Genomic DNA, 14,009 nt, shown 5'->3' with positions numbered 1-14,009 from the left:
CTAACTTTTCATTCCCTTGCAATAATAGATCATGCATTTGCAACTTTATTAATAACTTTACAATAATTGACCATAAATTTGCAACTTTAATAATAACTTACTATTTGATATAAAGATAAATGTAGCTTCCACTTAATAGATAATAACTTGTACAACTAACAAATGTTCTTCCCAATTAAAAATTAACATCTTAAAACATGATAAATTTCAAAGTTATATGTCTAAATTTTCAAACCAAAATGGTGGGGTATCACACATAGTGATATGTATTAATTATTTACAATATTAAAACCTATTAGTAACGGCCATAAAGAGCAAAATTGCAGAACAACCGGAGTCATTAATTTTTTATGCTTCACTTGTAGTGGCCATGTATCGGGTGCATGGCTTTATGTGAAGAAAGACAAACAGGTAGCGACGTGGCCAGACAAGGTCAATGAATTTAGGATGGGGAAACCCCAAAAAGAAAGATAAACCTGCAGATTACAAGGAAAAGGCACATGCAATAGCAGTTTGACTTCAAAATTATATTCCGTCAAGATGATACAAAAAATATTTTGAAATTAATAGGGCATGAGTACAAATATTTTATTTATAAATTCATGAGTGGTCAATCTTTTTCTCCGCTAAAAGTATAGATTTTTTTTTGTTACATTTATGGGTTCAGATTTATGTCACATGCACAAAATAAACGATTTCAGATTGAGTGTCCATTATAGACATGCATGTAAACCATTTACATGGTAAATTTTTTAGACAATTATTGGAGGAAAGATTAATCCGTCAAGGAGCAGCATTGCTAACCACCGTAAACCCTCCATCGATGACCAAATTATGGCCGCTAATGTAGGCAGATTCATCAGAGGCAAGAAACAATGCGGCCTCAGCGATATGCTTTGCCTTCAAAACAATGCCCTTCAAATTAGCCGCGTTTAAACAATTTTCTTCAACTTGACTTGGCTCAAGATTATAAGCCTTGCAACAAAGTGGAGTGGCAACGCCAAATGGGGCTATTGCATTGACTCTAATACCATAAGCTCCCAGCTCATGGCAGGCCGTCCTTACCAGACCAACCAGAGCATGTTTTGAAGTAGTATAAGCATGCGGACCAGCTCCTCCCAGGCATGCTGCCACACTGGCTGTGCATATAATGGATCCTCTTACCTGGTGATGGATGCAAAACGCGAGAGTTAGAAAGTGTATATTTGTAAAATTTCGTACATGTAGGACTATTCTTCTGCACAAAAATTAAATATAAGTATTTAACTAAGAATTTATATAAGATTAGATCTACCTAAAACTCCTAACGTTTCCCAAAAAAAAAAAGATCTACCTAAATACTTTTTGCCGCAATATTTACCTTAAAAGTGTTATGCTCTATCTATGTACTTATTTAAAATCTATAACATATAAATACTTCTTTGATTCACGTTTTATTTATCATGGTGAATCGTATTACGAAAATTCATTGGTTTTTTTACTCAAAAATCTTTTTGAAACATACAGGTAATATAAGCAAAAAAATTTCTTTTTCTTTTTTTCACTTTTTGTCTCTTTGACCGTTCAAATCACGAACACCATTGCAAATATAACAGGACAGAAGGAGCAAAATATATCTATATATATATATATATATAAAATTCTTTTTTTCTTTTGAAAATACGATTATGGTAGATATTGGGTGGATCAATTGTCTCTCACCTTTCGGGCCACCATGGCCCGGGCGGCATGCTTAATAGTGGCAGCAACTCCACGAACATTTGTAGCCATGGCGTTATCCAAGCCTTGGAGGTCCAGATCAAGGATGCTAGTTAAGGGTCCTATAGTTCCTGCATTGCTGAACAGAATATCCAGGCTTCCATACTTGTCCAAGGTGTAATTAACCGTTGCTTCAACCTGCATTTCATCCCTCACGTCGCAGTGATGATAACTAACCTTTTCTGAACCCATGGTTGCAGCTACTTTCTGCCCTAGTTCATCTTGTACATCAGCAGCCACAATGTAGGCTCCATTCTCAGCAAATAGCCTTACTGTCTCCTTGCCTATTCCACTGGCAGCACCTGTAATAAGTGCCACTTTGCCTTCCAACCTATGTACAAAAATGGATTGATTATTGTAGATTGCCAGTTCGATATTCTTTTACAGGAGCAAATCTAATTGGTGATACATCTACTCAAAGTTCAAATCCACTTTTTGTTACATGTATGTCACCTATGTAGACCGGATCATGCACTATCTTGTTCTTGAAAGGGTGTATCAATCAAAATTTTTGGTTCTTTTTATATTAAAAAAAAAAAAAGCAATGGAGTGACTGAAATAAGAAGAGATTATGATCATTTGCGAAGAAAGGGAGTGTTAGCAATTGAAGATGAATCAATATATTCTTTATTAGCATTGGCTGAACATCTAGGGCATGAATAATATCCAAATTATGATTAAATGGATCATGTTAAAAATCTTTGCATCTATTGGTACTACACTAAAATGTTCTTCAAAAGGTAAATGAATCAACTAAAAGGACAAAAAGGCACTAGATTTACTGAAATAAGAAGAGATTTATAATCATTACCGAAGAAAGGGAGTGTTATAAATTGAAGATGAATCAAAATATTCTTTACTCAGGCTTGCTAAACACCTAGGGAATGAATAAGATCAAATTATGATTAAGTGGGATAATCTGTATAAACTATAGAATGATTTCTCACCTCGGCTTAGACATTGTTGATGTAATCAAACTGGACTTGCCAAGTGAATTAAGCATTTTCCCTTGGATTCGCTTTTTATATAGACTCTGCCATTTCGACAATAATGACCACTAGCAAGTAAAGCTCCGTTTGGCGCGCTCGAGGTGCATAATTGCATGTGTGATAGTCGGTCATGTAGTCATATTTTCCGTTAAGCAGCAGCATTGCTAACCCCACCGTAAATGGGTTTACATGCATGTCATATAGTGAATACTCAATTTGAAGTCTTTGATTTTGTGCATGTGACATGAATTTGAGCCCGGGAACGTAAACAAAAAAAATCCTAGACTTTTAGAGGAGAGAAAGATTTATCCTTAATGAATTTATCAATGAAAGATTTTTTACTCGTGCCTTATATAATTTTGAAGTCAAACAGCTATTGCATGTGCCTTTTCCTTGTAATCTGCAGGTTTATCTTTCTTTTTGGGGTTTCCCTTTCGTAAATTCATTGAACTTGTCTGGCCACGTTGCTACCTGTTCGTGTTTTTTCTCATAGAGCCATGCACCCAATACATGGCCACTACAAGTGAAATATCAAAAATTAATGACTCCCGCTTTTTGGCAATCTTGTTCTATATGCCTGCTACTAATAGGTTATATGGGCGGGGTTAAATCTACACTCCTCTAGTTTAAATCCATATTTTTTACACCAAAATGCCTATAAAATTTATACTATTCATTAGAATTTCATAAAAACTTTTTCAATATCAAAACTAACGTTTAGTGGTGGAAAAAAATAGTGCAAATTAAGTTTATTTTTCCCCACTTTACTGCATCCTTTTATCATCCCTATCCTTATCTTCTAATACTAAAGACTTATAGTAGCAACTATCATCATCAACCAAAATGTACCAGAGCATAGCAAAAATTTATCAAAAAAATATAATTGATAATAAAAAAAATTTCAGGATCAAAATTGAAGACTGGTACTTGATTTTCAACTATCTATTGATAATAATAAAAAATGATGATCATGGCAATGATTTCATATTCACTTGGAACTAGAAGTTCTATATAGGACACTTCTCATCAGTTTTATGATGAAAACTTCGTATTAGAACTTTAGTAGTAGTCATTTTGAAAATACTTCTTTTTATACATTTTTGTCCTTTTTGGTCATTGAAGCATACATGGATTATGAAAAGGCAAAATTGCACTCATCCTTTTTCACATATTATTCATGTGAAAATTTAGTCTCACAAAATAAAAATGAGCAATTTAAGTTCCTAACATATAAAATGTGCTTTTTTTTTTGTCCTTCGACACTTTTTCAGACCAATTTTGGCCAGAATGAGTCACATGCCCATCACATGCTATATTTTAAAGGATAAATTTAGCAAATTACTATTGTTTTGATCCAATGTAAAGGACTGACAGAAAACATCATGGTCAACAGCTAGCCATGCCATTAATTTGAATTTGAATGCCAAAGGGTTTATAAAACTCCGATTTCCTAGTTTAGTTATTTTCTTTACTTTTCTTTTTCATGATAAACTCAAAAAAAGTGAAAACACATCAGATCCTCCAAGCAAAACCATGATTTTTTATTCTCCCTTGCTGTTGACAGAGAATAGCATGTGGGTTTAGGATGTAGAAGATGATAGAGTTGAAGAGAGAGATAGGGAGGTTGGAGCAGAGGATGGTTTCAAATCCCATAAACAGGAACAAGAATATAAAGGAAGGCTGAGGTTTTTAATTTGCAAGAAATTAGAGGAACATCTAATTGAGGGCTTTACCTTTCAATGACCTAATTTTCAATTGAAATCATCTTCTAAAACCCTTCCACCAATTCCACTTTCACATCTCCTGTATGCCACTGCCACCACAATCACCACGACCACCCACAAAGCTATTCAAAATTCCTTGGAAGGAAGAAGTGAAATCAGCCAAGCTCCGCTGCCATCAAAATAGATCTATATATCTGCTTCTGTAATTTCAAGTAGCTTAATATGAATTTATTGCTTGAATTTGAAGTTTTGGTATGCTGCAAAATTTTTTATTTAGGTCTAGAGAGTTTTGTATAACTTTGGTTAGCAGAAAGACAAAATTTTTCTGGTCAGCAACTTCCATCTCAGACGGCAGCACCGTCGGCGAAAAGAGGTCCAACAGTTAATTTTGAACATACGAATATCCAGGCTTCAGAATCTCCAAATTTGGTTGGCAATCTTGATCTTACCCATGAACCAAAAGTCCAAAACTGCAACTCGTTGGCAAAAAACAAGAGCTCTTCTCTCTCTCGATAAAGGTAAATCAATCCTTTCAATGGAATTGGTTTCTGATAATTCAAAGACAGCACAGGCAATTTCCACTTCTTTTCCCTTAACCAATATCTCTCACCAGACAATCGTTCAAGATAGGCCCTCAAGCACAGTAATAAACTCCAAAGCAAATACCCTTGGCTTGAAACCCATTGAACACCCCAAAATCTCAATATCTTGAAAACTAATTCAGCCCAACACCACCACCAACTCCAAAATTCCTTTAATCAAACCCACTGCATCTCAAACAAAACAAACTTCTATAACCCAGCCTACCATCATGTTTCCCAAACCACAAAAGCCTATTCACCACTCTAATCAAATGCCCATCCATTGTTCATCGGAAAATTTGAACCCCAACCTTGTCTCTTCTTTTCACCCCTGTACTATTGAGCCAAAACCCAGACATACAATCACTAATCCCAGCACATCATCCAAACAACTATATGTTTTGACATCTTTAGAGTCAACCATGGAGGATGTGTTTCTAGTTGATGCTACCGTAACACAACAAAAGAAATTTTCAGGCATTCAGGACATGCGATCCATTGCTTCTACCATATAATGGAAAGGAAGCAACATTTCTTGCAGAAAATCAACATCTTCAAAATTGGGCCTTCATCATGTTAATGCTATAGTAGGTCACAAGACGAAAAGAGAACATGGATATTTCCTCTTTAGGGGTGGCATAATTAATAGTTCTATTCCAAAGAAATTGAAACATTCTAAATCATCAACACCTTCTCTATCAGATTCTATAGAGATGCAGGCTACCTCGTAGTCCCGCCGAGAACCATGAATTGCTTGAGTTGGAACTATCGGGGGTTAGATAACCCTCGAATAGTTTGGGAACTCTGAAACATCATCCAGAGAGAAAAAGTTTCAATTACTTTTTGGTAGAAACAAAGTGTTTGAATAAAGTTGTCAACAAGCGGAAAAATGGTAATGGGTGGTTTGGTTTAGGAGTAGACTCACAAGGAAACTCAAGTGGGTTAGCTCTTCTCTGGAGAAAGGATTTGGATGTTGAACTCATGCGATTCTCTGAAAGTTTTATTAATGTTAAGGTGCATATGGCTGATTCCCCTTGGCATTTAACTGGCTTCTATGGCTATCTAAAAGTGTCTAAAAGAAAATATACTTGAGATATTTTGCACAAACTCAGTACATTATCATGTCTACAATGGGTTTGCATAGGTGACTTCAATGAGGTACTTACTCAACGGGAATTTTAGGGTGCTGCTTTCAGACCAAACTAGCAAATTATGAACTTTAGAAAGGCACTATCAGACCATAATTTGTTTGATTTAGGCCATGAAGGTCATCTTTTTTATTTGGTGTCGGAATCGCTCTGCTCCTAATACGACTAGATCTCGTCTAGACCGTGCATGTGTATCTCATGATTTTCTTGATTTATTTCCTAGAGCCAGGATCTATCACTCACATGCTCTTTTTTCAGATCATATTCCTATTGTTTTAAGATTATCTTGTTCACATGGGTTATAAAAGTCTTGCAAAAAAACCAGGTGAGACAAACGTTTTATATTTGAAGCAATGTGGATTAAATCAGAAGACAGTGAATGCATAATTCGAGAATCTTGGGATTACAGCTCAACAAACAATGCTTGTGAAAACTTGGTTATGAAAACAAATAGTTGTAAGTTGGGTCTTCTCCAATGGAGCAAACAGTCCTTTGGTAATCACACTAAGGCTGCTGAAGAACTTCAGCAAAGGATTTCTCGATTCCAACAAGGTATTTTGACAAACTCTATAAAGGCTGAGATTGGTTCCTTAACTACTTAGCTAGAGGATCTTCTTGACGAGCAAGACATCATGTGGAAACAAAGAAGTAAAGCACAGTGGTACAGAAAGGGTGATCGAAATACAACTTACTTTCATGCTCTGGCTTCAAAAAGATGGAAACATAATCAGATTGTTGGCCTTTTTGATAAAAATGGTTCTTGGTGCCAGTCAAAAGAGGAACTGGAAGCTATTATCATGGAATATTTTGGCACAATTTTTTCTAGTTCAAAGCCTACTTTGGAGGCAATTGATGCAGTCATCTAGCGAGTACGGAGATGTGTTTCCAATGAAATGAATGATTATCTTCTGCGTAATTACAATTCCATTGAGGTAAACAAAAGCTTTAAATCAAATGTATCCATTTAAATCTCCTGGATCCGATGGCATGTCACCAATTTTCTATAAAAAAATATTTGCATATTGTTGGTTCGGATGTCACTCGTTGTGTTCTTAATTTCCTGAACGAGGATGCTTTACCTACAAGTCTCAATCATACTTATGTTGTTCTTATTCCTCACTGTTAAACTCCATCTAATATCACTCAGTTTCATCCCATTAGTCTTTGCAACATATTTATAAGTTAGCCTCTAAGGTCTTAGATAATAGAATTAGGAGTTGTCATTCTAAAGTCATCTCACCATGCCAATCTGTTTTCATCCCTAGGCATCTTATCACTGATAATATCTTAATTGCTTATGAAATTAACCATTCCCTTAAGTTGAAGTCTTCTGGGCAGGAGGGATCTATGTCCGTTAAGTTGGACATGAACAAAGCTTTTGATAAGGTTGAGTGGAGTTTTCTTAGACACATTATGTTAGCTTTAGGTTTTCATTCCAATATTGTGGATATTGTTTTACGCTGCATTTCTACTATGTCTTAGACTTACTTACTGAATGGATCTCAAATTGGGAACCTACAACCCCATTGAGGTATCAGACAGGGGGATCCATTATCACCCTACTTGTTCTTGATTTGTGCCAAAGGCTTTTCTTGTTTATTAGAGGAAGCTAAACGTTGTGGAAGCATCTCAGGTTTTTGTATAGGTTCACATGGACCGAAACTATCTCACTTATTATTTGCAGATGACACTTTATTGTTTGGAAAAGCGTCACTTCAGGAGGCGAGGCACAAAAAGACAATCCTTGATCTTTATAAAGCGGCTTTAGGTCAGAAGGTTAATTTTGATAAATCAGTAGTGGTCTTTAGCAAAAACACGGATTCCACAGTTCGTTGAAGCATCACACAACTTCTTAGCATTAAGGAAGTTCCCGCTCATGACAGATATCTTGGCCTTCCTACCATTGTTGACCGCTCTAAGTCCGAAGTTTTTTGTCAGTAAAAGAGAGAATTTGGCAAAAGATACAAGGATGGAATGAACAACAACTCTCAAAGGTAGGTAAGGAAATCATGATCAAGGCTGTTGTCTAGGCCATTCCAACATACTCAATGTCTTGTTTCAAGTATTCGGATTCCTTGCTTTCAGATATCCAATCTATAATGAGTAACTTTTGGTGGAGTGATGGTACAAAGCAGAAACCAATTCATTGGATAAGTTGGGATAGAATGTGTTCATCCAAAAACAAAAGTGGCATGGGCTTCAGACAACTTAAGGTTTTTAATTTGGTTTTAATGGCTAAATAGGCGTGGTGCATTGTAACTCAACCATCTACTCTTCTACATCAGGTTTTTAAAGCTAAATACTTTCCTAATTCAGACTTTTTTCATGTCCAGCCTACTTCTAGGCCTTCTTTTACTTGGAGGGGATTGTGCGAAGTTCGAAAATATCTAGTCTCTGGTAGCAGATAGCGAGTTGGAAATAGGAATCATATCAAAAATTGGAAAGATAGGTGGATTCCACATCCTTCTACTTTCAAAATTATATCTCATTTTGATGCTCTACCGAATAACTCCACTGTAGATTGTTTAATTGATGAAAATAGTAGGAAATGGAAATATGAGCTGCTTCAAGAGCTTTTCTGGCAGGATGAGGTCGAGCTGATTATGAATATTCCTTTGGGTGACAGTTGAAATCAAGATAAGCTCATCTGGCACTATTCAAAAATGGCTCCTTCATAGTCAAAAGTGCCTGCCATCTTATCAAAACATGTGAGAACTCGGGAAATTTATGTGTACACTTCGAATTTATTTCATTACATTTAATCTGTTATTAGAAATATTATATATAACAAATAATTGGTCAAATTAAATGTTTAAATTGAAATTTTATAAAATTGAGGATTTAGAAATATCCTAGAATGGTGGAAAAATTTTATAGGAATATATAAATTGGAACAAATGAAGTTAGGAGTCCATGCATGAAATTATAAAATTTCAGCCCTTAGTGAGCAAATAAGCTAAAACTAAAAGACCAAACCAATCTTGAATTTCAGACTAACTACCATGCAGCCAAGGAAGAAGCTATCAGAATTTCACAAAACAAGAACCGAGAAAGGGAAATACTTGGAGAGATTGGAACCGAATGGGAGCCAGATAACCATCTGCTAGTCTAAGCGGTGGAAGGCTAGAAATTGGCTGTTAGTGTGGGGCAGTGAATAACACCTATTAAGACAGCTGTCAGGGAGAAATTTACTACCAACATTTGTTAAGAATACCTGGGCGGTGGCTGAGAGCAAAACGAAACTGCAGTCCCTCTTCTTATCAAGCTAACATTGAGAGAAAAACAGAGAGAGTGAGGAAGTGAGAGCAAGAGCATAGCTAGTTTTATCACCATACAACCAAAGATAAGGAAGATACAGTAAGGAAGACAGGAGAAGCTGGAATTAGGACTGAGGAACCGAGACAGAGACTTAAGCAACCTGCACCAACGAAACTTAAGGGGAAAAAGGTAACACTCTCCATAACAACTCACTGTTTAGATAGAATAATTGGTTAAACATGAGCTATAAGTTGAGTTTAGTTAGAAATTTAGCTTCTGGTTCAAGAAAGTGTTGTGCAGAAACTGTGAAATTGCAGAAACTGAGCTTAAACTGGAACTTGCAACCGTTCTTAATATTTCTGAGATAATAATTTTAAGAACCTGCAATAATATCTTGCTTATGCGGTCAATAGAATGAATATACAAGCTGTAAGTTGAGTTTTAGCTGAGAAAAGTGAGCTTCGACTGAGGAAATTCTGGTTTGAGAATCAACTGATTATTTAAATGAACCTGTTGGAACCAAGAGATAATTGACTGAGATTGCAGGCTGTTATCAATGGAAATATGGAAGAGTAGAGTAGAAAATACATGAACATGTTTGTTTCTGGTATAAGGTGAAATTTAGCTATAGGAACTTGTGAAAATTGGAACTTTGAGCATGAAGGAAATCTGATGCAGGCTGCTATGCATCAGGTTTTACAGCCTTGCGTAGCCCTGAGATTTCATCCAGTTTCCTTTTAAATTCCGGCCATAATCTGCCATGTTTTGCTAGGATAATTTGTGGTGGAATCAATATACTCTGTACATTTGATTAGAATATGAAACTGAGGAGGAATGAAAGGAGAAAAAATTGCTACAAACTCACTACCTGTTGAAACCTGTTGGCTTCGACTGAGCAGAACAGGTAGGAAGTTCTAGATATCTCCTTAGCTCTTAAACCTGTGTAGTAAGCTGTAACATATCATAAAGTCCATAAACTTCAACAAGAAAGACAGAAACAAGTAGAAACTAAACTTAACGTTAAAGGAGGAATGAGTGCAGGTGATTGCAGGTTGGTTGGCCGAGGGAATGAAGCAGGCTGTGCAATTGTTGTTGCTGATTCTGGAACTCTTATTAATGAATACATGGAAAATTTGTTAAACCTTTGACCGAACAGATAGGAGCCTTAGGAAGTCAGAAAACCTCAGGAAGTCTAGCTAAACTTGGTAAAAGGGAGCTGATGCAACCTGCTGTGAGGTTGAGAGGGGGGGAAATAAATTCTGGAACAACATTTCCTCCAATTTCTAACACCACAAACTTGCACAGATGACAGCTAAAACTGCTCGGTGATTAGCAAACGTGTTTAGCACCATAAGTTGAGTTAAATTGAAGAAATTAGGGAGTAAAGGCTACAAATTTAAGCTGCTACATTGTTAGAAAACTAACAGCTAATGCAAGTAAGGATGACAGATTCGGTGAACTTCCACAGGTGATAACTGAGGTTACCCTGTGGTTTAGAAGCTATGTTTAGCATCATAAGTAAGGTTACACTAAAGCAAATGGAGAGGAAGCTGTGAATTCGTATGCTGAAGTACATCATGACTGAGGGAGGTTCTGTACAAAGCGACTTTGTAGCCTAATAAATGTAATTAACCTGTCTAATTGGGACATAAGATAGAAAGGAAAGATTTAAGGAAACACACTAAATATTGGACTGATATATTGCTAGAAAACTTAGTTAATTGTTGTGATAATAAATGACAGATTTTGTGTATAATGATGGTCGATCAATAGACTGAAATTATGAGCTTTTCACCTTGGATGGAATGTATACTAAGTAATTAAAATTTAAGCAATTAAAAGGTGAAGGTTGTTAAAGATTTAGAAACATTTGAGCTGAAGTCCTGTCCTTGCTGACCGAATGAGGGAAGAAATGAAACTCTCATGAAATTTTGGAAAATTTAGGTTAATTGGTTGTGAAGTTTTGTGGAGTATCTTATAGCAACTTGGAACTATTTTTATGAGTATTTTAAGGAACTCAAATCTAGAAAACTAATAAATTTAATGAGATTTAAACTACAGGTAAACTAGCCTTTGATTTAACTTAAAAAGGAAGGAATGAAAAGTCTATTTGCCTTAATCTTAGAATATTGGATAGAAAATGGTTTAATCTTAGGCTAAACGTCTTATAAGACTATAAACTTAGAATATGTATATTTCTTTGTTTAAAATGATAAAGTTGATAAGTTTCGAGATAAAATTTAAGAAAAGGTTGGATATATTATATCTTGTATTTTAAAGCCAAAACTTGACTTTAATAAGTTTAAATTATAAGGTAACAAATGACAAATGGTTATCGACGAATTGTATCTACATTTTAGAGTTATAAATTTATCTCAGGGGGGTAGCTGTGAGCCAGAAAGCAAACCCGATGCTTGAGAGTAATTTGTTTGGAATTTGGTGAGTGTTTCCGAATTTGTGTGTTTAACTGTTTATGTTTACTTAAGTGAAATTATGTGATAAATGTGCTTATTATGGAATATTGCTAGTGATTTATTGTAAAGTGTATCTCAATTGTCCCTCGCCTTCTAAGTCAGTGGTATACTTTATTGCACTCGGTTTAGTTGAGTTTGAAGGTTGATAATTGACCAAATGTTACTGTAAGTGTGCATGAATGTAAGCCGTATGTGTACTTCACCGCATCGGCTGAACTAGGCCCCAAAACCCTCTGTTCAACGGACTGTTCGAGCCAGCAAAGGGCTTGGTCGGATAGGACAGAAACTTTGGGTAAATGTTTCGGTATACTCGAGTATTACCTTGAAGTTGGAAAATTATTGAACTGATCATTGAATGTAGGGGATTGTTTATTGTTTTGGAGGACATAAGGAGGTGAATTGGCGGAGTGTGCAATGATATTGAAATGAGTGTCTCATGACACTGAAATGAATGTACAATGACATTGAAACGAGTGTGCAATGATATTGAAATGACTCCTAGAAGGAAGTGGCTCTAATGCGAGCACCGTATCCTTTTCAAAATGATTGTTCAATGAAGTGTTCTCTAATTTATGCAGTGAAGTGTTCCTTAGTTGCTTAATTTTGTTATTGGCTTATCTAGTAAGTGTTTATTGATCGTTGCTTGCATGGAAACTTCACTGGGCGTAAGCTCATCCCCTCAACTTTGTTTTCCTTACAGGAGTTGGTGGTAGGGGAACGAACGAGGGATCTTAGGGAGTTAACGTGAAGACTTTTGTGATTGTAAATCCTTTAGTATCATATTATGGTTGAAGCTTTTGTATTGAATTTGGTATTGTAAAAGATTTGAGCATTTGGTTTTGGTTTATCAAAATGTTATCTCTGAAGTTAATGTGAAATTAATGAATCCTGGCGAGAGCCAAGCAGGCGATCAGCTAACTTCTAGGGTAGGCCCTAGGAGGAGGTGGGGTCGTTACAAAATAGACTCTAAAAATTGGCAAGATGTAGCTTCACGGAGTAATGGCTCTATGGATGATATTTGGCCCCACTTGTGAAAACTCAAATACCAAATAAAGTTAAAATATTCTTGTGGCGAATTTGCAAAGGTATTCTACCTACAATTTCCAAGTTGAATAGTCATGGAGTCTATCTTGATGTTAATCATCTTTTCTTGTGCTGTCCAATAGCAATTCAAGCCTAGGCCCTCAGCTTTGTTACACTAAAGATAGTATTAGACTCTGCCGATCAAGTTTCGTCTTGGTTGCCTGGCCTTCTTCATCTTTTGAAAAAACGGGACATGGAATTGGTAGCCATAATTCTTTGGAATCTATGGCTTAACTGAAATGGTGCCTTATTTGATGGTTCCTATCATGATCCTCTCAGTTTGGTCTCTCTCTCTCTCTCTCTCTCTCTCTCTCTCTCTATTAATTTCTTACAAAAATATCATGAAGCAAACACATCTCCAAACATTCCACTATGCTCTTCCACTACTTTACTTCATTGGAAAAAGCCCCTTGCAAGTTTTCTAAAGGCCAACTTCGATGGTGCAATATTCTATGAAGACGGCTACTCTAGAGTTGGAGTTGTTGTGAGGGTTGAATGGGGCAATTTTGTTGCAGGTATTTCTCACAAAATCTTAGGTATCTTTTCACCTAAAGTAATTGAAGCCTATGTTGCAACTTCTGCAATTTCCTCATTACTTCAGTTAAAGGTTCCTAAGATTATTTTCGAGGGTAACTCTTTGAAAATCATCAACATGCTTAAACATATGGAATCTGATAATTCAGCCTACAAAGTGCTGTTAGATGATATCTTTGTTAGTTTACAAAATTTTGTCACTTGGGAGGCTAATTGGGTTCCTAGGAATCTAAATGTGGCTGCTCATTTATTAGTTAGGAATGCTAGTTCTATTTCAGATATTTGTAGTTGGAGATTTTCTCCACCATCTTTCTTTCTTCTGCAATTATTGCGGATCTGTCTTCACCTTAATAAAATTTTCCAGTTTTTCTATAAAAAAAAGGTTAGCAGAAAGAGAGAAAGCTAAAAGATTTGGAATTTATAAAATGATGTTTAGGTATTAAAATCTAAATTGGCAATA

At 35.9% G+C, this 14,009-nt stretch overlaps 1 protein-coding gene and 1 long non-coding RNA gene across 2 annotated transcripts; one reads left to right on the top strand and one right to left on the bottom strand.

The window, feature by feature from the left end:
* Positions 1-610: 610 nt before the first annotated feature.
* Positions 611-2,735, bottom strand: LOC113704584 (short-chain dehydrogenase reductase 3b-like). Its single transcript, XM_072062254.1, has 3 exons — positions 2,706-2,735; positions 1,702-2,089; positions 611-1,164 (listed from the first exon to the last, which is right to left on the bottom strand). Exons 1-3 carry the CDS (start codon positions 2,717-2,719, stop codon positions 784-786), a joined length of 783 nt encoding a protein of 260 aa, XP_071918355.1. The 5' UTR covers positions 2,720-2,735; the 3' UTR covers positions 611-783.
* A 6,684-nt stretch (positions 2,736-9,419) lies between these two features.
* Positions 9,420-12,810, top strand: LOC140013109 (uncharacterized). Its single transcript, XR_011820181.1, has 2 exons — positions 9,420-9,647; positions 12,633-12,810. It is a non-coding gene; the product is annotated as an uncharacterized lncRNA (long non-coding RNA).
* Positions 12,811-14,009: the final 1,199 nt, after the last annotated feature.

Source organism: Coffea arabica, chromosome 8e (genome assembly GCF_036785885.1).
Source record: "Coffea arabica cultivar ET-39 chromosome 8e, Coffea Arabica ET-39 HiFi, whole genome shotgun sequence".
Classification (NCBI taxonomy): Eukaryota; Viridiplantae; Streptophyta; class Magnoliopsida; order Gentianales; family Rubiaceae; genus Coffea; species Coffea arabica.
This window is presented reverse-complemented; position numbering and strand designations above follow the sequence as displayed.

Coding starts and splice junctions, on each gene's coding strand:
- LOC113704584 (XM_072062254.1), bottom strand. Junction 1,165..1,701: donor GGGCCATGGTGGCCCGAAAG/GTGAGAGACAAT, acceptor ATCCATCACCAG/GTAAGAGGATCCATTATATG.